This window comes from Doryrhamphus excisus, chromosome 16 (assembly GCF_030265055.1).
Source record: "Doryrhamphus excisus isolate RoL2022-K1 chromosome 16, RoL_Dexc_1.0, whole genome shotgun sequence".
In the NCBI taxonomy this organism is placed as follows: Eukaryota; Metazoa; Chordata; class Actinopteri; order Syngnathiformes; family Syngnathidae; genus Doryrhamphus; species Doryrhamphus excisus.
Window position 1 is genome coordinate 3,338,398 of NC_080481.1, and position 19,647 is coordinate 3,358,044.

Here is a 19,647-nt window from a genome sequence, read left to right on the forward strand (position 1 = left end):
AACACTTCCTGAATCAGTCACGTGGTACGGTGCTTCAGGAAAGTGAGTGCTCACCGCTTACGTCATCGAACCACGCTCCAAAGCAAGGATTGTAGCGTTAGGAACACAAAATATATATTTTAACAGCAGACGTTTGATTGAAATGTACTTACAGTATATGAATATTTAACCAGAAGTATTTATTTCAGTAATGGCATTGTTAATATAGTTGATAGACTAATATATACTAATCACCTAGAGAAACCTATTATCTTAGAGACATATTGTGTGGGAGTCCTATGGATACAACCATTGTTGTCAATGTACAACATTTTTATCACATATACCTGTTTTGGGGGAACCTGAAAACCGTCTATTTGAGTAATTAATTGCTGAGAAGTGTACCGATGTCATGTTTCGCTGCACATTTTCTGGATTTTGCTCTCTATCATGGCAGCAAAACCCGCCCAGGACATAACACGGAAGCGGGGCTCCATTTGTATCTCTTTGCTCCGAACCACACGTCGCCTGGATTTTTGCTGACTACTCGACAGAGACCTTAACATCATTAGTCTTCGGAGGATAAAGACAGCTGATGATTGTTAGAACTAACAGTTATTGAGAACGTGACACAGAGAGAAAGGATAAACTCAGTGAACTTCGACGCTTCTAAAGCTAGCTTAGCTTGCTAGCTGCTAACAAAGAGACCCGGAAGTTATCAAACCATTACGAAGCAAAAATCAAGCGTGAGTGTAAATTGTTGTGATTGTGTGAACGTGTGTTTTAGTACAAATACCGACAGCGTTGATTAATCGGCATTAACTGCGGCTGTTCAAGAAAAAATGCAGTGTATTATGAAAGAACGCTAGCAGAGTACGAGAAGGAACTTTGTCGAACAAGAGGACGAGTGACAACGTCAACTACTGGACGCTTTCTTCAAGAAGCCCCGAGTTAGGTTAAACAGAGGAGGTTAGTTTCATTCTTACTCTTACATTTGTTGCAAAATAATGGTATGACACTACACGGCCGCGCAACGCCACTGCGCATGCTATGGCCACGGTTGCCAACCTCTCAGTAAGAAAAGTAGCTATTGGCTGTTCCATTAGTCGCTACATGGCGTCATGGAGTTTTGTAAAATGCAATTAAGGACTCTTAAAACATCTTGTTTACTCTATGGTTCACATTAACACGACAGTTATGGTTCCAACATAATTAAAGAAATAATAACGAATAGTTTATGAGGCAAACATGTAAAATAATTAGCACATCCCATGAGGGTTTATTGTACATGTTGTGATCACAGTTCCAATTTTTGTCTGTATACTTTTCCACTCCACGTGAGGGACACTGGTCAGATCATCAGAGACGTTATCATAATTGGTGCAGAGCAAACGTGGATTTTTTTGTCTGTCTCGTGTCCTGCAGACGTCAGGAGCAGCACGACTTGAACGCTAGGATGGCGCAGCCCTCCAACATTAAAGAGGAAGAGGAGGAACCACGGCTTCCATGCATTAAAAAGGAAGAGTGGGATCCACAGACCCCCGACTTTAAAGAGGAACAGATGGGACCACAGCCCATCCATATTAAAGAGGAAAAGGAAGAGCCACAGCCCACCCACATTAACATTAAAGAGGAAGAGGAGGATCACCGCATCAGTCAGGAGGGAGAGCATCTTGAAGGACTGGAGGAGTTCCCAGTGATTGTTGTTCCTGTGAAGAGTGAAGATGATGAAGACCAAGGTCCAAGTGAGGAGGAGAGAGAGGTGGAGCCTCCAAGCAGCAGCTCCACTCGTCACATGACAACAGAAGACAACCTCTTAGCTCCACTATCAGATAGCGATGACATAACGTCACACTCTCCTGACACTGATGATGAAGACTCCGAAGATGACATGACATGTCACACTGACAGCACACGCTGGAAATGCTCTCAATGTGACAAAACCTTTGGTAACAAGAGAAGTATGAAACTACACACAAGAATACACACTGGAGAGAAACCTTTTCTTTGCACAGTGTGTGGTAAAAGATTCTCTCAAAAAGGTTATTTTAAGAAACACACAAGGATACACACTGGAGAGAAACCTTTTCATTGCACTGTGTGTGATAAAAGATTCTCTCAAAAAGATTACTTTAAAAAACACAGCAAAATACACACTGGAGAGAAACCCTTTGCATGCACAGTGTGCTGTAAAAGATTCTCTCAGCCGTCACATTTGAAAGAACACACAAGAGTTCACACTGGAGAGAAAGCTTTTCCTTGTGTGACGTGTGGCAAAAGATTCTCTCGGGAGTCTAATTTGAAAGAACACACAAAAATGCACACTGGTGATAAACCTTTTCCTTGCACGGTGTGCGGTAGAAGATTCTCTCAAAAAAGTGTTTTAAAACAACACACAAGGACACACACCGGAGAGAAGCCTTTTTCTTGCATAGTCTGCGGTAAAAGTTTCTCTCAGAAGATATCTTTGATAGAACACACAAAAACACACACAAGAGAGAAACCTTTTCTCTGCACGGTGTGTGGTAAAAGATTCTCTCGGCGGACACATTTGACAGAACACACAAGAATACACACTGGAGAGAAACCATTTTCTTGCACGTTGTGTGATAAAAGATTCTCTGAAAAATGTGTTCTAAAAAAACACATCAGGACACACACTGGAGAGAAACCCTTTCCTTGCACTGTGTGTGGTAAAAGCTTCTCTCAGAAGGACTATTTGGTCGAACACACAAGAATACACACTAGAGAGAAACCGTTTCCATGCACGGTGTGCGCTAAAAGATTCACTCGGCGGTCGCATTTGATACAACATACGAGAATACACACCGGAGAGAAACCTTTTCCCTGCACAGTTTGTGGTAAAAGATTCACTCAGAAGGCACATTGGAATGTACACACAAGAACACACACTTGTGACAACAATGTTCAATGCGAGGTCAGTGATTCACAAATAGTACAAACTTGACTGCACACATAAGAATCCACTCTGGGGAGAAATATGAAAGTTATTTAAGTAACACTTAATAAAGTTGTGTGTAGAAACAACCAACGTTGCTAACTGACATGAATGTAACATTGTATGCATGTCTGAAATAAATGGTGTGTTTCGGTCCTACTTTGTGACTCAGCGGTTTGGCACTGGATTTTGGAAGAATGAACAAATATTGGTCCATCCATTCACTTTAAAATCAACCCTTCTTACTTTGCAAGCAAGCCATGGTTCTCTCATTCACATCTCGGGAAGTAAACAGAATTTCATTGGCTCATTTTGAGTGATGTCACCCTGTTTGCCATCACGTAAGCATAAGAGTCTTGAACCAGTCATGATGTGCTATATATATCACTATATTGACACTTACTATGGTACCCATTATGTCATTGGATGCTCATATCACCTCCTACTTCAGTATGTGACAAAAAATAAAAATATAAATTAAAAAATAAAAATAATAAAAAAAAACAACTATATTAGGAAAGCAGGAAGTGAACAAATGTAACAGTTACTGATTGTAAAAGTACCAGATGGAGGGGTAGGATTTAATAAGCTTTGCTTCTTCCTACTCCTTTTGGACATGTGGAACTGGGAACTGATTTTGGGATGCATTCAATTGTAATCTGATGCATGTTCAAATGAAATAAAACCATTACCAAAATAACCAAAGTCATTACACTCAAAATCTGCCACAAGGATCCATCGGTTAGCATGACTATATGTTAGCATTGAGGTGCTCCGATCGATCAGTATCGGTCAATATTGACACAGTCCTTTTTCACTGATATTGGCTGATACTTGCTTTATAATGCCAATCAGCTCCTCCTCCATTGCAGCATCCAGCCGATAGTGACGTCTATTCTCCGAGATGCAGAAAACACGGGGAGGGGGGCACCTGCATCTGCGGCTCAGAAGGCAGCGGATGCAGCTGGAGGGGCCCAGCAGAGGCGGGCGAAATGTGGTTGGATTGGTCAGACTGGAGAAAACCAGTCAAGGTTTGCTGGGGGTTCTGCTGCAGCGCCATTCAGCTGCTCTCACATCAAAATTCTCCTTGATTGAAGCGTCTGATCCTGTAAGTTTCACCAATGATTTGGAAGAAATAAGCCAAAAAATAAAATAGCTGGTAGTACGTATAAATATTAACACTTCATGTATGTGATCGGTGTTGGTATCAGCCTGTTTCAGTCATGGATGATTGGGATTGGGACTTCCTGTCTCCTGTCATGCTCACAAGTTCCATTGGAATGCATCACAGAGTGCAATTCATAGTTCTACCTCTCCCAAACGGAGTTGGACACAGCAAAGTTTATTTAATCCTACCCATCCATTTCACAGCAATTACAATACATTTGTTCTGTTCCTGTGATAAAAAAAATAAGAACTATGTGAAGAGAGTCATACATTTACGACAATAAATTGGAAAGAAGGAGACTTTCCTCTTGCTGCAGGCATTTATTTATAACATGACAGCAAAACAGAGCAGTGGAGCACAGATTAGCATGTTTAGCCCTTCTACCAAAAACGTAAAGCATTTATGACTATTCTCATAATATTATGATGTTTTTCTTGTACAACTTTATTCTCGTATATTTATGACTTCATTCTCAGAAAAATGTAAGATTTTTTTCTCATGAAGTTACAGATTTATTCTCGAAATCCCAAATAACTTTTTGTACATGTGGCCCGAAAAGTTGTGCTTCTAATATTTAATATCGGCAATATTAAATAATAACAATAACGCAATGTAACTTACGCTGACATAACTGTAACAAATTTCAAAAGTAGGGAAAAAAGTGGCCTAAATTTCACTCTAACCTTTAAAAAAAAAATGGAAATACATTTTTTAAAATGTATCCCGCGACCCTGATGAGGATAAGCAGCATAGAAAACGGATGGATGGATACACGACTTAATAGGTTATGATATTCAGGTTAACATGCCAAATTAGTGCATAGTGTTTGCTCCAAAATCCATGTGGAATACACACTAAATCCACACACTACAGGATGCAGATGCTAAAACCCCTCCACAAAGCAAACCAGCAACAAAGCCAAGAAGGCAGACCTTGGACACAGTCCTCCGTCGCCTGGAAATACGGGTGTCCAAAACATGGCGCAGGGATACAGAAATAAACAAAATCCAACAAAAGCAGAAAAATATAGCAAAAAAAAGGCATAATGTGACAAGAAAAAGCTAAAATGTTGATTCTAATAACTAATGAAAACATACCAATTGGTCTATAAAGGTATTTTTTTAAATAGACAAAGACAATAATTTAAAAAAACTGAGCTTGCACTGTTCAACTACAAACTGGAAATATTAATTCAGTCATAAGGAACTTCCATATACTGTACTACCTGCCACTTACTGTATGTATTCATTTTTTAAAGCAGCTGATAATGAAATAATTAAAAATATACAGGACACACTTTGACAAATTTACTCAATTTTTGTAGATTTTTTGGCCGGATGCCCTTCCTGACGCAACCCTTGCCAAGAATCAAACCCGTATATACGATTAAAATGTACAATTGTTCATCATAATGACTATTTAAGTTTGTACGAGGTGTGAATTGCTGACCACACATTAACCAACAAGTGTCTTTTCTCTAGAGTGTGTTCTTGTGTGTACTTTCAAATGTGACTTCTGAGCGAATCTTGTACCACAAACTGTGCAGGAGAAAGGTTTCTCTCCAGTGTGTATTCTCGTGTGTCTATTTAAATTACTTTGAGTATCGAATCTTTTACCACACGCCATGCAAGGAAAAGGTTTCTCTTCAGTGTGTGCTCTTATGTGTCCTTTCAAAGATCTCTTCATAGAGAAACATTTACCACACACCATGCAAGGAAATGGTTTCTCTCCAGTGTGTTTTCTTGTGTGTCCTATCAAAGATATCTTCTTAGAGAAACTTTTATCACACACCGTGCAAGGAAAAGGTTTCTCTCCAGTGTGTACTCTTGTGTGGTTGACTAAATCCCCTTTTCGATTGAATCTTTTACCACACACCGTGCAAGGAAAAGGTTTCTCTCCAGTGTGTATTCTGCTGTGTCTTTTCAAAACAACTTCCTGATTGAATCTTTTGCCACACACTGTGCACAGATACGGTTTCTCTCCAGTGTGTATTCTCGTGTGTCTTTTTAAAACAACTCTTTGGTTGAATCTTTTACCACACACCGTGCAAGGATAAGGTTTCTCTCCAGTGTGTATTCTTGTGTGTTTCTTTAAATCACCTTTATGATTGAATCTGTTACCACACACCGTGCAAGGGTAAGGTTTCTCTCCAGTGTGTAATCTTGTGTGTCTTTTTAAATCACTTGGTTGAGAGAAACTTTTACCACACTCTGCGCAAGGAAAAGGTTTCTGTCCGGTGTGTATTCTTGTATGTACTTTCAAATTTGACTGCTGAGAGAATCTTTTACTACAAACCGAGCAGTGAAAAGGTTTCTTTCCTGTGTGATGTCTCATGTGTACTTTCAAGCGTCCCTTGGTAACAAAGGTTTTGTCACATTGAGAGCATTTCCAGCGTGTGTTGTCAGTGTGACATGTCATATCAGCTTCAGAGTCTTCATCATCAGTGTCAGTAGAGTGTGACGTTATGTCATCGCTATCTGATAGTGGAGCTAAGAGGTTGTCTGCTTGTGATCCTCCACAGTGGTCTCCATCAGCTTCTGTTGTCATGTGACGAGTGGAGCTGCTGCTTGGAGGCTCCACCTCTCTCTCCTCCTCACTTTGACCTTTGTCGTCATCATCTTCACTCTTCACAGACACACCAATCACTGGGAATTCCTCCGGTCCTTCAAGATGCTCTCCCTCCTGACTGATGCTGTGATCCTCCTTTTCCTCTTTAATGTAGGGGGGCTGTGGCTCCTCTTCTTCCTCTTTAATGTACGGGGGCTGTGGCTCCTCTTCTTCCTGTTTAAAATTGTGGGGCTGTGGCTCTCCTTGCTCCATCCTGCAGTTCCAACGTTGTTGCTTCACTGGCGTTTGCAGGACACAAGAAGACAAACACATGCTTGAGAAAAACTCTGCCATGTGAGCCATTGATGGAACGTTCATCTACCAAAGCACCTTCATGTAGTCCATCAGACACATGAAAATATTTTGCACCTAAACTTCATGTCAATTTATGGTAATGGTTTGATTTTATTTGAACATGCATCAGGTTAAAATCCATAAAATTTTGTTGGAGGTTTTTGGAAGTGTTTTAATTGTGGGCTTTGTAGGTGGCATAGGTGTGTCCTATTATGTATATAATACATTAAAAAAATTATTGGAAATTTTTTGGAAGGAAAGCCATGTGGGTTCATGTCTCACTGTGGATCATGGGCAAAATTCCAACAAACTCTAGTTTTCCTTTAAGCTGTGAAAAATATACCGTGTTAAGAAGCGTCTGGGGCGGCACGGCAGTCGAGTGGTTAGTGCGCAGACCTCACAGCTAGGAGACTAGGGTTCAATTCCACCCTCGGCCATCTCTGTGTGGAGTTTGCATGTTTGTCATGTTTTTGGAATGTGGGAGGAAACCGGAGTACCTCCCACATTCCAAAAACATGCTAGGTTAATTGGCGACTCCAAATTGTCCATAGGTATGAATGTGAGTGTGAATGGTTGTTTGTCTATATGTGCCCTGTGATTGGCTGGCCACCAGTCCAGGGTGTACCCCGCCTCTCGCCCCAAGACAGCTGGGATAGGCTCCAGCACCCCTGCGACCCTTGTGAGGAAAAAGCGGTAGAAAATGAATGAAGAAGCGTCAGACGCAGACATCAACAGAGCAACATACGGCTCGCGAGCCTTGGGTTCCAGACCCCTGTGCCAAAACATCCTAGTGTTGCGTTTTAGGAGCAAGACCACTTGATATCGATATGACGGCTGTGCAGTTAGTGAAGAAAATGGACCATCGCGTAGTAAAGACTTTTATGAGTTGTGTTAATGGACAAACTAACAAACTAACAAACAAAAAGCTAACAAACACGCGAGAGTAAGAATGACACTTACCTGCTCTGTGTAACACAACCTGATCTTGTAAACCAGCCCGGTACTTGACGTTGTCGCTGACGTTCTCCTCTTTTGTTCGACAAAGTTTCTCCTATCGTTCTAACACTCCAAATATGTATTTCACGCTCTCAGCATTTACGTCACACGCTTTCAAACAACCAAGACACTTTACACTGAGGCTTCGTCTCTGCTGAGCGATGTGTTGATGCTAACTTCCGGGTTTCTTTGTTAGCAGCTAGCAAGTTAAGCTATCTCAGCTTCAAATTTCACCGATGGGGGGGCCTTGCCTCCCCCGCCGACATGTTTAGTTCAGGAGGGGGCTGGTGGGTATTTTTGAGGACACGCCGCTATGATTGAGTGGTCTGAGCTCGCTATCCGAGTGCCTTTGCAGCCGCGGCATCTATGTGCAGCACCATAAACTGTCCCGGCGGCACTTCCGTTTTCCGTGTTTTTGTTTCTTTTTTTCCAGCAACGATTATTAACAGTTATGAATTAATGTTATGAATGTTATTAATGTTATGATTAATAATTAATCGTAACGTAAATCAATTTACGGGTATTTATTTTCTTTCTTTTTACAAAAAATGGTTTAATTTGTAGACTGTAACACTGTAAATAGGTATGCTAAGATATGATAATAATATATAGATAATAGATATATATATAGATGCACAGGGGCATGCAGGCACAGTAGTTGTATATGCTTTTGTACTTTGGATGCTGCTTTTTATGTTTGCTAAACTTCTCCTTTCAGTTACGAACAATGTTTGACAGAAATGGTGATGTTGTGTATCTGGAATTAATTTTAGATCTTTAAGTCCATCTCATGAAAAATGTGAGCAAAAACAGAAATGTTGAGTTTAAAGAGGCACCCTGTGCTCAGCCATCCCTATCAACTCCTACGAGGTTTTTGTTTAGGCAATGACGTCACCCAGTCACTTCGACGACAGCCAATGTGGAGTTGGCAACAGTGTGCATGCATGGCGCATGCGCGCACAGACCGCTAGGCAAGGACACGCGTGTACTTTTCCAGAGGAAAACTAAAACGATTACTACAAATATTTACTGTGAACGACGATGATATTAAGTGACAGCGACAGACAGTTACAGTTGTATTTATATATTAAATATAGCTTTATTTATATACAGGATAAAGTCGTTTCTGTGAACTTTGAAGCTCCTTAGGCTAGCTTAGCTTGGTAGTTGCTAACAAAGAGACCAGGAAGTTATGAACTCAGCGTGAGTGAAAAGTGTTGTGATTTTGTGGAATTGTGTAAAATACAAATGCCGAGACCGTTGGTGAATCAGCGATTAACTGTTAAATAAATACTTGTAGTGTGAGAAAAGACGATAGCAGGAGGAACAGAGAAGAAGGAATGACCACATAAACTCCTGGACGCTTTCTTCAAGAAGCCCCAAGTTGTGTTACACGGAGCAGGTTAGTTTCACTCACACATTCATTCTACCTCACATGTTTATCAGCTTTCTCTGTGTTCATTAACATTAACACTACTTTACGTGACGGTTCATTTTCTTAATGAACTCTACAGATCCATGGTATCAATATTAAGGGGTCTTATGGTAATGGTAATGGTTTTCTTTCATTTGAACATGCATCGGATTACAATTGAATGCATCCCATAATCAGTTCACAGTTCCACATGTTCAAAAGGAGTAGGAAGAAGCAAAGCTTATTAAATCCTACCCCTCCATCTGGTACTTTTACAATCAGTAACTGTTACTTTTGTTCACTTCCTGCTTTCCTAATATAGTTTAAATATATATATATATATATTTTTGTCACATACCGAAGTAGGAGGTGATATGAGCATCCAATGCCATAATGGGTACCATAGTAACTGTCAATATAGTGATATATATAGCACATCATGACTAGTTCAAGACTCTTCATCCTTGTATTTAGCAAACATCAACTGCTTGTCAGTGCTGCATCAGTGTGGGATCGATCCCTGTGTGACAAGGTACATATTTTTCAATTCTCTTGTATATTGACTTGTATGTTAGTGGCTACCGAGGCATTGCGTGAGTTATTTATTATTTATATTTCCAACATTGATATCCCTTTACATAAAATTAGATGCTGTGAGGGCCACTGATGAGATCCTCAGAGACATTGTCAGAAGATATGCTGGTACAGGACAATGCCTCTTGTGACAGAGCAAAGCTGGAATTTTGTATGTTTTTGTGTCTTGTGTCCTACAGACGTCAGGAGTTGAACTCCAGGATGGCGCAAGAGCTGCAACCTCCCAACATTAAAGAAGAAGAGGAGGAGCCACTGCCCACTTACATTAAAGAGGAAGAGGAGGATCACAGTATCAGTCAGGAGGAAGATCATCTTGAAGGACTTGAAGAGTTCCCAGTGATTGTTGTCCCTGTGAAGAGCGAAGATGATGAAGACCAAGGTCAAAGTGAGGAGGAGAGAGAGGTGGAGCCTCCAAGCAGCAGCTCCACTCGTCACATGACAACAGAAGCTGATGGAGACCACAGTGGAGGATCACAAGCAGACAACCTCTTAGCTCCACTATCAGATAGCGACGACATAACGTCACACTCTCCTGACACTGATGATGAAGACTCTGAAGCTGATATGACATGTCACACTGACAACACACGCTGGAAATGCTCTCAATGTGACAAAACCTTTGCTACGAAGGGATCTCTGAAAAGACACATGAAACAGCACACAGGAGAAAAACCTTTCGCCTGCTTACTTTGCGGTAAAAGATTCACTCGGCAGTCAAATTTGAGGATGCATACAGCAATACACACCGGAGAGAAACCTTTTCTTTGCACGGTGTGTGGTAAAAGATTCAATAAAAAAGAGGCTTTAATAACACACACAAGGATACACACAGGAGAGAAACCTTATCCTTGCACGATGTGTGGGAAAAGATTCCGTCAAGAAGGTAGTTTAAAGGCACACACAAAAATACACACTGGAGAGAAACCTTTTCCGTGCACAGTGTGTGGTAAAAGATTTAATAAAAAAGTTGTGTTAAACACACACACAAGAATACACACAGGGGAGAAACCATTTGTATGCGTGGTGTGTGGTAAAAGATTCAATCTTATTGGCGTTTTAAATAGACACACAAGAATACACACCGGAGAGAAACCTCATCGCTGCGTGGTGTGTGGTAAAAGTTTCATTCAAAAGGTTGAGTTGGACTCGCACGCAAGAACGCACACTGGAGAGAAACCTTTTCCCTGCAAGGTTTGTGGTACAAGATTCGGTTGGAAGTCAAATTTGAAAGCACACACAAGAACACACGCTGGAAAAGTCGTTCAATGTGTGGTCAGCGATTCACATATGGTGCAAACCCAGAAGACGTCCTTGCACCTGGTTAAGTCTTGATCATGTTTGTAGAACCATGCTTTTGTTCTCTTTTTTAAAGTGAACAGGATGAACGATTTAGGGGCGAACAATAGAGTACAATGTATTCACTCACTCTGAATTGAGTATGAAATGAAGTCACATGCCAAAATGGATGAATGTTGTTTAGCAAACACATAAATGTAGTGTGAATGGTTGTTTGTCTCTATGTGCCCTGTGATTGGCTGGCCACCAGTCCAGGGTGTACCCCGACTCTCGCCCGAAGACAGCTGGGATAGGCTCCAGCACCCCCGCGACCTTTGTGAGGATAAGCGGTAGAAAATGAATAAATGTAGAAATCCATAATAGTGCACAAATATGACCAACATGGTGTCAATAAAAACCTGAGCAGCGGTATGAAAGAAATGTTTTCCTTCTTTAATGTACTTTTTATTCTTCCTTTCTGTGTACTAATCCATGAATTACCTTTCCAAGTTGTAGGAGTCCCATACAATATTACTTTTAAGTCTTATCTGATATTTTTTATTTACAACATATACATTTTTATCACACATACCTGTCTTTGTTTCTGTAGAACTTGAAAAATGTCAAATCTGGTCATTTGGACCGTTTTTTAATGGCGGAGCAGTGTGCCGAGGGCATGATTTTTGGATTCTGCCCCCTAAAATGGCCGCCAAACCTGGTCAAGGCATAATACAATACAATTGTTGTATAATCTCCTTGGTTTCCACTGTCTTGCCCTTGTGCTGAATAAATACGCTAAAAGTCTTTAGCAGAGCTAACAGGAATTTTCCACTGCAGATGTTTGTTTGGTTAACACCTCAAACATCAGCTGGTGAGCAACCTGTGATACCGTCGCTATCGTAAAGCTGTACACGCTACATGTTTATGTTGTTTATGTTATGTTAACTTAGACACACAACTAGTGTATTGAAGAGAAGCTATGATTATTATCATGATAACAAGTTTTCGGCCCTTTGTATTGAGGTCTCCTATAGAGCAGCCTTTGTGACATCACAAAGGAAGGTTTTTACCACGCCTTTTGAAACGGAGCGTTTTGAGCCATCCCAAACGTCTTTCAGGGCTCACTTCCAAATGCGCAAACCTCATTATCTGAAACTTTGGCATTGTTTAACACAAGAATACAAAATTCTGACTACATTTATAGGTCAGAAAAGCATAATAAGTTAGCATGTACCCGTGGGACAGAAATTAGCTAGCTACCTGCCGCCAGAGAGGCAATGAGAGCCAGGAAAATGTATGGACAAAGATGCCATAAAGTGGAATGACACTGAAACGCAAACGATCACACAAACTGGCACATATAGGCCTACCCTGTGACAAGCTGTGACATTTTACGGACTATTTTTCATTCTCCTGAAACAAAGTGAATGTCGACACAAGACTGTATAGAAGTTGATAATAAACAGCCATTTAGCCTTTTAAAATGTCCGCTTTTAACATGTGTAGGATCCCAAATACGATTCGGAAGGAGAGACTGGACAGTCTGAATTTTCTCAAGAAAAGATGTTACTTCAAGAAGTCTCTCAATGTAGCTTTAGCATTTTAGCATCGGTAACGCGTCATGACCACAACACATTTTTGTGGGACTACCAGTGTTTAAAAAACTAGCCAAAAACAAACACCAACAGTTTTCTATTTACATAACAGACTTGTGTGTTAACCAAACTACAGCGGTATTGTTATAGTAGCAGATAACACAAAAACGATATTTTTCTGGCGGAGTAACAGAATGCCTCGCTAGCCGCTAGTGTCGGCATCACTCACAGACAGAAGAATGGATACCCAGCTCTCAATTTCGCTACAAAGACTCAACAAGATACTTGTTTGCTGTCAGCATTTTTACCTGAGGACAGGAGCACACGTCTTGTGCTGGAAGACACAGCAATCTCAATGAGAGCGGACATTTAAGTACTGTCAATGTTTTCATACTGCTGTTGTTGACAGAAGCAGCGTGAGCTCCTGGGCCAAATCAATGCGCCGAGGGAAGAAGTAGAAGAAGAATATGGCAAGATACTGTAAGTATTACATGTTATCATCAATGTACTTGTTTTTACACGATCACAGCATGTGTATCATAGAATAACACCAACAGAGGAATGGTTAACAGGAAGTGCTATGGACATTTGGACTGACTAGACATCGGAAGAACAAAAAGACATACTGTTGCACCTAAATAAGCGGCTTGTCCCCCCCCAAATCAACAAGTGAAAACTCCGCTAGAAAAAGCACAAGACAGCTCCACTCATCGCTCATTTCCGTGACTATGAGCCTGAATAACTAATAATGCTGCACTTCAGCTAAAAAGGAACTTACATGTACTTCCTGCTACTTCTACCTCCCCAGTGTGGATTGTTTGTGTTCAGTCAAGTTTGTACTATTTGTGAATCGCTGACCACACATTGAACAATTTCTCTATCATGTGTTCTTGTGTGTGCTTTCAAATGTGAATTCCGAGCAAATTTTGTACCACAAACTGCGCAGGAAAAAGGTTTCTCTCCAGTGTGTATTTTTGTGTGTCTATTTAAATTACTTTGAGCATCAAATCTTTTGCCACACACCGTGCAAAGAAAAGGTTTCTCTCCAGTGTGCTTTCGTGTATGCACTTTCAAATGAGTCTGCTCGAAAAATCTTTTCCCGCACACCGTGCAAGGAAATGGTTTCTCTCCAGTGTGTCTTCTTGTGTGGTTTGTTAAATCCCCTTTTCGATTGAAACTTTTCCCGCACACCGTGCAAGGAAAAGGTTTCTCTCCAGTGTGTTTTCTTGTGTGCACTTTCAAATGTGACCGCTCAAAAAATCTTTTCCCGCACACTGTGCAAGGAAATGGTTTCTCTCCACTGTGTATTCTTGTGTGGTTGAGCGAATCAATTTTTCGACTAAATGTTTTACCACACACTGTGCAAGGAAAAGGTTTCTCTCCAGTGTGTAGTCTTGTGTGTGTTATTAAAACAACTTTTTGATTAAATCTTTTACCACAAATTGTGCAAGGATACGGTTTCTCTCCAGTGTGTATTCTTGTGTGTCGTTTTAAATCACTTCTTTGAGAAAAACTTTTACCGCACATCGTGCAAGCAAAAGCTTTCTCTCCAGTGTGTCTTCTTGTATGAACTTTTAAATTTGACTGCTGAGAGAATCTTTTCCCACAAATCGAGCAGGTGAAAGGTTTCTCTCCAATGTGATGTCTCATGTGCATTTTGAGATTTCTCTTGTTATCAAAAGTTTTGTCACATTGAAAGCATTTCCAGCGTGTGTTGTCAGTGTGACATGTCATATCAGCTTCAGAGTCTTCATCATCAGTGTCAGGAGAGTGTGACGTTATGTCGTCACTATCTGATAGTGGAGCTAAGAGGTTGTCTGCTTGTGATCCTCCACAGTGGTCTCCATCAGCTTCTGTTGTCATGTTACGAGTGGAGCTGCTGCTTGGAGGCTCCACCTCTCTCTCCTCCTCACTTTGACTTTGGTATTCATCATCTTCACTCTTCACAGGGACAACAATCACTGGGAACTCCTCCAGTCCTTCAAGATGCTCTCCATCCTGACTAATGCCGTAATCCTCTCTTTCCTCTTTAATGTGGGGGGGCTGTGGCTCCTCTTTTTCCTCCTTAATGTTGGATGGCTGTGACTCTTCTTGCTCCATCCCGAACTTCCACTCCTGCTGCTCAGGGGGAAGATGTTCTTCGCTGGTGTCTGCAGGACACAAGAAGACAAAGAATGCTTTAGTGTACCATCACAAGAGGCACTGTCCTGACATATGCTCTGACAATGTCACAACATATGTCTGTCACAGGAGGCAGAGTACCTACAGGCAACACTTGGAGTACAATAGTACACGGAGCAGAGTGCAAAAGAGCATTTGGATGATCCACAGCACTGCTGGCAAATGTTGTCGACAAATGAAACCAAAGTTTAATTGTTTGGGAGGAACAATGGCAATGGCAATGGCACAGCACACCAACGTCAAAACCTGATTGCAACCGGTGTTTCCCCTCTGACTTTTTTGTCTATGCGGAAACACTGAGCTTTGGCCAATCATGCAAACAAGACGATGGCGTCATCTCGCCCCCCCCCCTCCTCCCTGCCACACATAAACTACAGTCCTGTGGGAAACACTGACGTCATTTTCATAGCCAACTGATTCGTCAGTGGCTTTCATCAACTCTGACCTATTGTTATCAAATTAAGCAGTGACAAAGCAGGTTAGCTCCACCGTACGTCACCATGGCAACATGTCTTGCTAACACCCTAACCAGCTTTGTAGTACTGAATATTCAGAGCTAATCCACCAACCTAAGACTACTGACTATCCCCTTGCATACTGAGGCCAAGCCAGCGTCTGTCTGGTTTGCCACATTTTATTAAGCTGTTAAAGATACAACAAATACATTTATGAAGAAAATGGCTCATGAGGTAGAAAAGGTTTTTTATGAGTAGTGTTAATGAACAAACAGAAAGCTGCTAAACATGTGAGATGAAAAGTGAAACTAACCTGCTCTGTGTAACACAACCTGGGGCTTCTTAAGAACAGCGTCCAGTACTTGACGTTGGCGCTGGTTCTCCTCTTTTGTTCGACAAAGTTCCTCCTCGTACTCTGCTATCGTTCTTTCTAATACTCCGAATATTTCTTCAACAGCCGCAGTTAACCGCTGATTGACCAACGCTCTCAGCATTTGTATTTTACACATTTTCACACAATCACTACACTTTGTTGATAACTTCCGGGTCTCTTTGTTGAGCAACAAGCAAGCTAAGCTAGCATGAGGAGCTTCACCGAGACGAGTTTATCCTGACATTAATAAAATTATCTTTCATTGTCACTTCATATCTGCATCGTTCATATTAAATATTTATAATAATGATGTTACGAGAGGTGCCGGGGCTTCAAAGCGTGTGTCGAGTAATGGAGTGGGCGCTTCTGGGAAGCTAGTATGGCGGCTCGAGGGGCCTGAAATGATGACGTCCGAAGCCTCGTGTCCCGGCTGCACCACGTGACGGATTCCGGAAGTGGGTTAGAATAAATTGAGAAACTATTATTTTTTTGTAACAATAAAACTAAGATAAAACTAGAATAGTGATACTGGAAGCCTTTATGGACACAAAACTCCACAATTTAATGTTTAAACCGGAGGGTTTTTTACAGTATTGCTGTCAAACATCGCGCCAAATTCTGACCCACTTCCCGAATCCGTCACGTGGTACAACCAGTGCTCCAGGCTTACGACGTCATCAGTTCAGACTCCTCCCTCAATGAATCAAGCTTCCGTACAAGCTTCGCGGAAGCGCCCACTCCATGACTCGACACACGAGTATAAGTTAAAATATTTAATGTAAACGACGCATAGATTAAATTACAGTGAAGTGACAATTTTATTAATGTCAGTATAAACTCGTCTCGGTGAAGCTAATCATGCTAGCTTAGCTTGCTAGCTGCTCAACAAAGAGACCCGGAAGTTATCAAGAAATTGCTAAGGAAGTGTTCGTGTAAAGTGTAGTGATTGTGTGAAAATGTGTAAAATACAAATGCTGAGAGCGTTGGTCAATCAGCGGTTAACTGCGGCTGTTGAAGAAATATTTGGAGTATTAGAAAGAACGATAGCAGAGTACGAGGAGGAACTTTGTCGAACAAAAGAGGAGAACCAGCGCCAACGTCAACTACTGGACGTTGCTTTAAAGAAGCCCCAGGTTGTGTTACACAGAGCAGGTTAGTTTCACTTTTCATCTCACATGTTTAGCAGCTTTCTGTTTGTTCATTAACACTACTCATAATAAGCCTTTCCACGTCATGGTCCATTTTCTGAATGAAATCTACATATCCAATTTCTCGATGTCAAGAGTCCTATGCATATTGGCAAATATGTGTGTTTTTGTTTTGTGTATTGTTACATGATTGATCTTGCGTCTATTGTGTATCGAATCGAATTGAATTGGTACCAACACTTGCTGTATCACCCACCACTACGGTAAAATACACATGGGGATGGCAGAGCTGGACTATTCTAAAGCATGTCTTCTTGTGTCCTGCAGACATCAGTGAAGAACATGTTCCTCCTGAGCAGCAGGAGTGGAAGCCCAGGATGGAGCAAGAAGAGTCACAGCCATCCAACATTAAAGAGGAAAAAGAGGAGCCACAGCCCCCCCACATTAAAGAGGAAGAGGAGGATCACAGCATCAGTCAGGAGGGAGAGCATCTTCAAGGACAGGAGGAGTTCCCAGTGATTGTTGTCCCTGTGAAGAGTGAAGATGATGAAGACCAAGATCAAAGTGAGGAGGAGAGAGAGGTGGAGCCTCCTAGCAGCAGCTCCACTCGTCACATGACAACAGAAGCTGATGGAGACCACTGTGGAGGATCACAAGCAGACAACCTCTTAGCTCCACTATCAGATAGCGACGACATAACGTCACACTCTCCTGACACTGATGATGAAGACTCTGAAGCTGATATGACATGTCACACTGACAACACACGCTGGAAATGCTCTCAATGTGACAAAACATTTGTTAACAAGGGAAATCTCAAAATGCACATGAGATATCACACAGGAGAGAAACCTTTCACCTGCTCAATTTGTGGAAAAAGATTCTCTCAGCAGTCAAATTTAAAAGTTCATACAAGAAGACACACTGGAGAGAAAGCTTTTGCTTGCACGGTGTGCGGTAAAAGTTTTTCTCAAACAAGTGATTTGAAACGACACACAAGAATACACACTGGAGAGAAACTATTTCCTTGCACAGTGTGTGGGAAAAGATTTTTTGAGCGGTCACATTTGAAAGTGCATACAAGAAAACACACTGGAGAGAAACCTTTTCCTTGCACAGTGTGCGGGAAAAGATTCAATCGCAAATGTCATTTAACGAGCCACACAAGAAGACACACTGGAGAGAAACCATTTCCTTGCACGGTGTGTGGGAAAAGATTTTTTGAGCAAACGCATTTGAAAGTGCATACAAGGAAGCACACTGGAGAGAAACCTTTTCTTTGCACGGTGTGTGGCAAAAGATTCGATGCTCAGAGTAGTTTAAATAGACACACAAAAATACACACTGGAGAGAAACCTTTTCCCTGTGCAGTGTGCGGTGCAAGATTTGCTCGGAACTCACATTTGAAAGCACACACAAGAACACACACTAGAGAAATTGTTCAGTCTGTGGTCAGCGAGTCACAAATAGTCCAAACTTGACTGAACACAAGGAATCCACACTGGGGAGGAACTTAAACACTCGAAAGAGCGGTAACTAAGAATTAGCAAGACAGTATTACTGTTAAAAGACTACAAAAGAACTTTAAACTGTTGTTCAATATGTTTGCAATGATTATTTCATATATGTATGAACACACTTTTTACACACAATTGTACATTTGACTCTTAGGGTTTTAATTTCGTGGCAGAGTGTGGCGCACCCCACACAGTGGAAATTTCATCCAGCGCACCACTGTAATAAACTGGACTGCCCCAAGATGGGCGTGGTGGCGCACCAGTAGAGGTGTCCACATTTTCAGCTTGGCACAGTGACAATTTTGTGACATAACAATGTGCCGAAGTTGCGCTGAAAGCTCAGCAGCTCTGACCTGGTCTATTTTGGGCGCAGGCGAAGCGCACCCTGCGCACTGGTAAATTGACTGACGGGCGCACAGTGTACACACTGAACCAGAAACCACTATTTAATGTAATGGTCTGAAGCAGCATGTACATTTGTGTATTAATTGTCCCATCACATCGGATGTCAGGTCAAAGACGTCATGCATAATGGGAAAGTATGATGCTAACCGGGCCGGGGCCCGGCTGTACGGAAGCGCCCCCTAAATAAATGGCTTGCCTACTTCCAGACTTCAACAACCAAACAATGTTATATTAATCTTCGTTTTGCGGTGCCTTTGCTCATTTGCATACTAACAGTGATTGGATGTTGACTGAGGAGTCCACCTTTAAAGGCAATGACAGGCGTTCATTTGATTTGTTAATATTACACCCGGCTATGTTAAACCCTCTCGTGCCTCTCTCCTCCCTCAATGGCACTTGCGGCAGTGGAAGGGACGGCGGTGTGGGTGCGCTGGACTGCGCTGCTCGCGAAAATTGCAAAGTGCTCTGACCACACCCCATTGGCGCCTGCTCTATGAAATTAGAGCCCTTAGTCATTTGCATGGGTTTGATCCCTGGCCAGGGTTGCGTCAGGATGGACATCCGGTATAAAAATCTCAGTGCTCAGAAAAAGTGTGTTAAGTTTCATGGTTTTCTGAATAAATTTATCAAAATATGAAGTTGTTTTCATCTATGTAAATTGTTTTTATTTTTAATAACTATATAAGA

General features: G+C 41.5%; 4 protein-coding genes across 6 annotated transcripts; 2 read left to right on the plus strand and 2 right to left on the minus strand.

The window, feature by feature from the left end:
- Positions 1–156: 156 nt before the first annotated feature.
- Positions 157–3,249, plus strand: LOC131104892 (gastrula zinc finger protein XlCGF57.1-like). The gene is made up of 2 exons (XM_058052549.1): positions 157–948; positions 1,405–3,249. The coding sequence occupies exon 2, from the start codon at positions 1,436–1,438 to the stop codon at positions 2,945–2,947; it is 1,512 nt and encodes a 503-aa protein (XP_057908532.1). The 5' UTR covers positions 157–948; positions 1,405–1,435; the 3' UTR covers positions 2,948–3,249.
- A 1,219-nt stretch (positions 3,250–4,468) lies between these two features.
- LOC131104894 (gastrula zinc finger protein XlCGF57.1-like) lies at positions 4,469–8,400 on the minus strand. 2 transcript variants are annotated; one of them, XM_058052552.1, is made up of 3 exons: positions 7,968–8,400; positions 6,902–6,952; positions 4,469–6,865 (listed from the first exon to the last, which is right to left on the minus strand). In XM_058052552.1, the coding sequence occupies exons 2-3, from the start codon at positions 6,924–6,926 to the stop codon at positions 5,562–5,564; spliced, it is 1,329 nt and encodes a 442-aa protein (XP_057908535.1). In that variant the 5' UTR covers positions 6,927–6,952; positions 7,968–8,400; the 3' UTR covers positions 4,469–5,561. The 2 variants fall into 2 exon arrangements, with proteins under 2 accessions (XP_057908535.1, XP_057908534.1); XM_058052551.1 differs by having other exon boundaries at positions 4,469–6,952.
- A 567-nt stretch (positions 8,401–8,967) lies between these two features.
- On the plus strand, positions 8,968–19,612 carry LOC131104895 (gastrula zinc finger protein XlCGF8.2DB-like). Of its 2 annotated transcripts, XM_058052554.1 has the most exons (4): positions 8,968–9,206; positions 9,304–9,405; positions 9,892–9,949; positions 10,191–11,872. In XM_058052554.1, exon 4 carries the CDS (start codon positions 10,213–10,215, stop codon positions 11,341–11,343), a length of 1,131 nt encoding a protein of 376 aa, XP_057908537.1. In that variant the 5' UTR covers positions 8,968–9,206; positions 9,304–9,405; positions 9,892–9,949; positions 10,191–10,212; the 3' UTR covers positions 11,344–11,872. The 2 variants fall into 2 exon arrangements, with proteins under 2 accessions (XP_057908537.1, XP_057908536.1); XM_058052553.1 differs by lacking the exons at positions 8,968–9,206; positions 9,304–9,405; positions 9,892–9,949; positions 10,191–11,872 and adding exons at positions 16,605–17,042; positions 17,366–19,612.
- On the minus strand, positions 11,273–16,273 carry LOC131104891 (zinc finger protein OZF-like). Its single transcript, XM_058052548.1, has 2 exons — positions 15,831–16,273; positions 11,273–15,031 (listed from the first exon to the last, which is right to left on the minus strand). The coding sequence occupies exons 1-2, from the start codon at positions 16,024–16,026 to the stop codon at positions 13,710–13,712; spliced, it is 1,518 nt and encodes a 505-aa protein (XP_057908531.1). The 5' UTR covers positions 16,027–16,273; the 3' UTR covers positions 11,273–13,709.
- Positions 19,613–19,647: the final 35 nt, after the last annotated feature.

Excerpts from the sequence above, each read along its gene's own strand:
- LOC131104892 (XM_058052549.1), top strand. The coding sequence starts at position 1,436 with ATGGCGCAGCCCTCCAACATTAAAGAGGAAGAGGAGGAACCACGGCTT.
- LOC131104894 (XM_058052551.1), bottom strand. The coding sequence starts at position 6,926 with ATGGAGCAAGGAGAGCCACAGCCCCACAATTTTAAACAGGAAGAAGAG.
- LOC131104891 (XM_058052548.1), bottom strand. The coding sequence starts at position 16,026 with ATGTGTAAAATACAAATGCTGAGAGCGTTGGTCAATCAGCGGTTAACT. Across the intron at positions 15,032-15,830 it reads GGTTGTGTTACACAGAGCAG|ACACCAGCGAAGAACATCTT; the intron begins GTTAGTTTCACT and ends TGTGTCCTGCAG.
- LOC131104895 (XM_058052553.1), top strand. The coding sequence starts at position 16,847 with ATGTGTAAAATACAAATGCTGAGAGCGTTGGTCAATCAGCGGTTAACT. Across the intron at positions 17,043-17,365 it reads GGTTGTGTTACACAGAGCAG|ACATCAGTGAAGAACATGTT; the intron begins GTTAGTTTCACT and ends TGTGTCCTGCAG.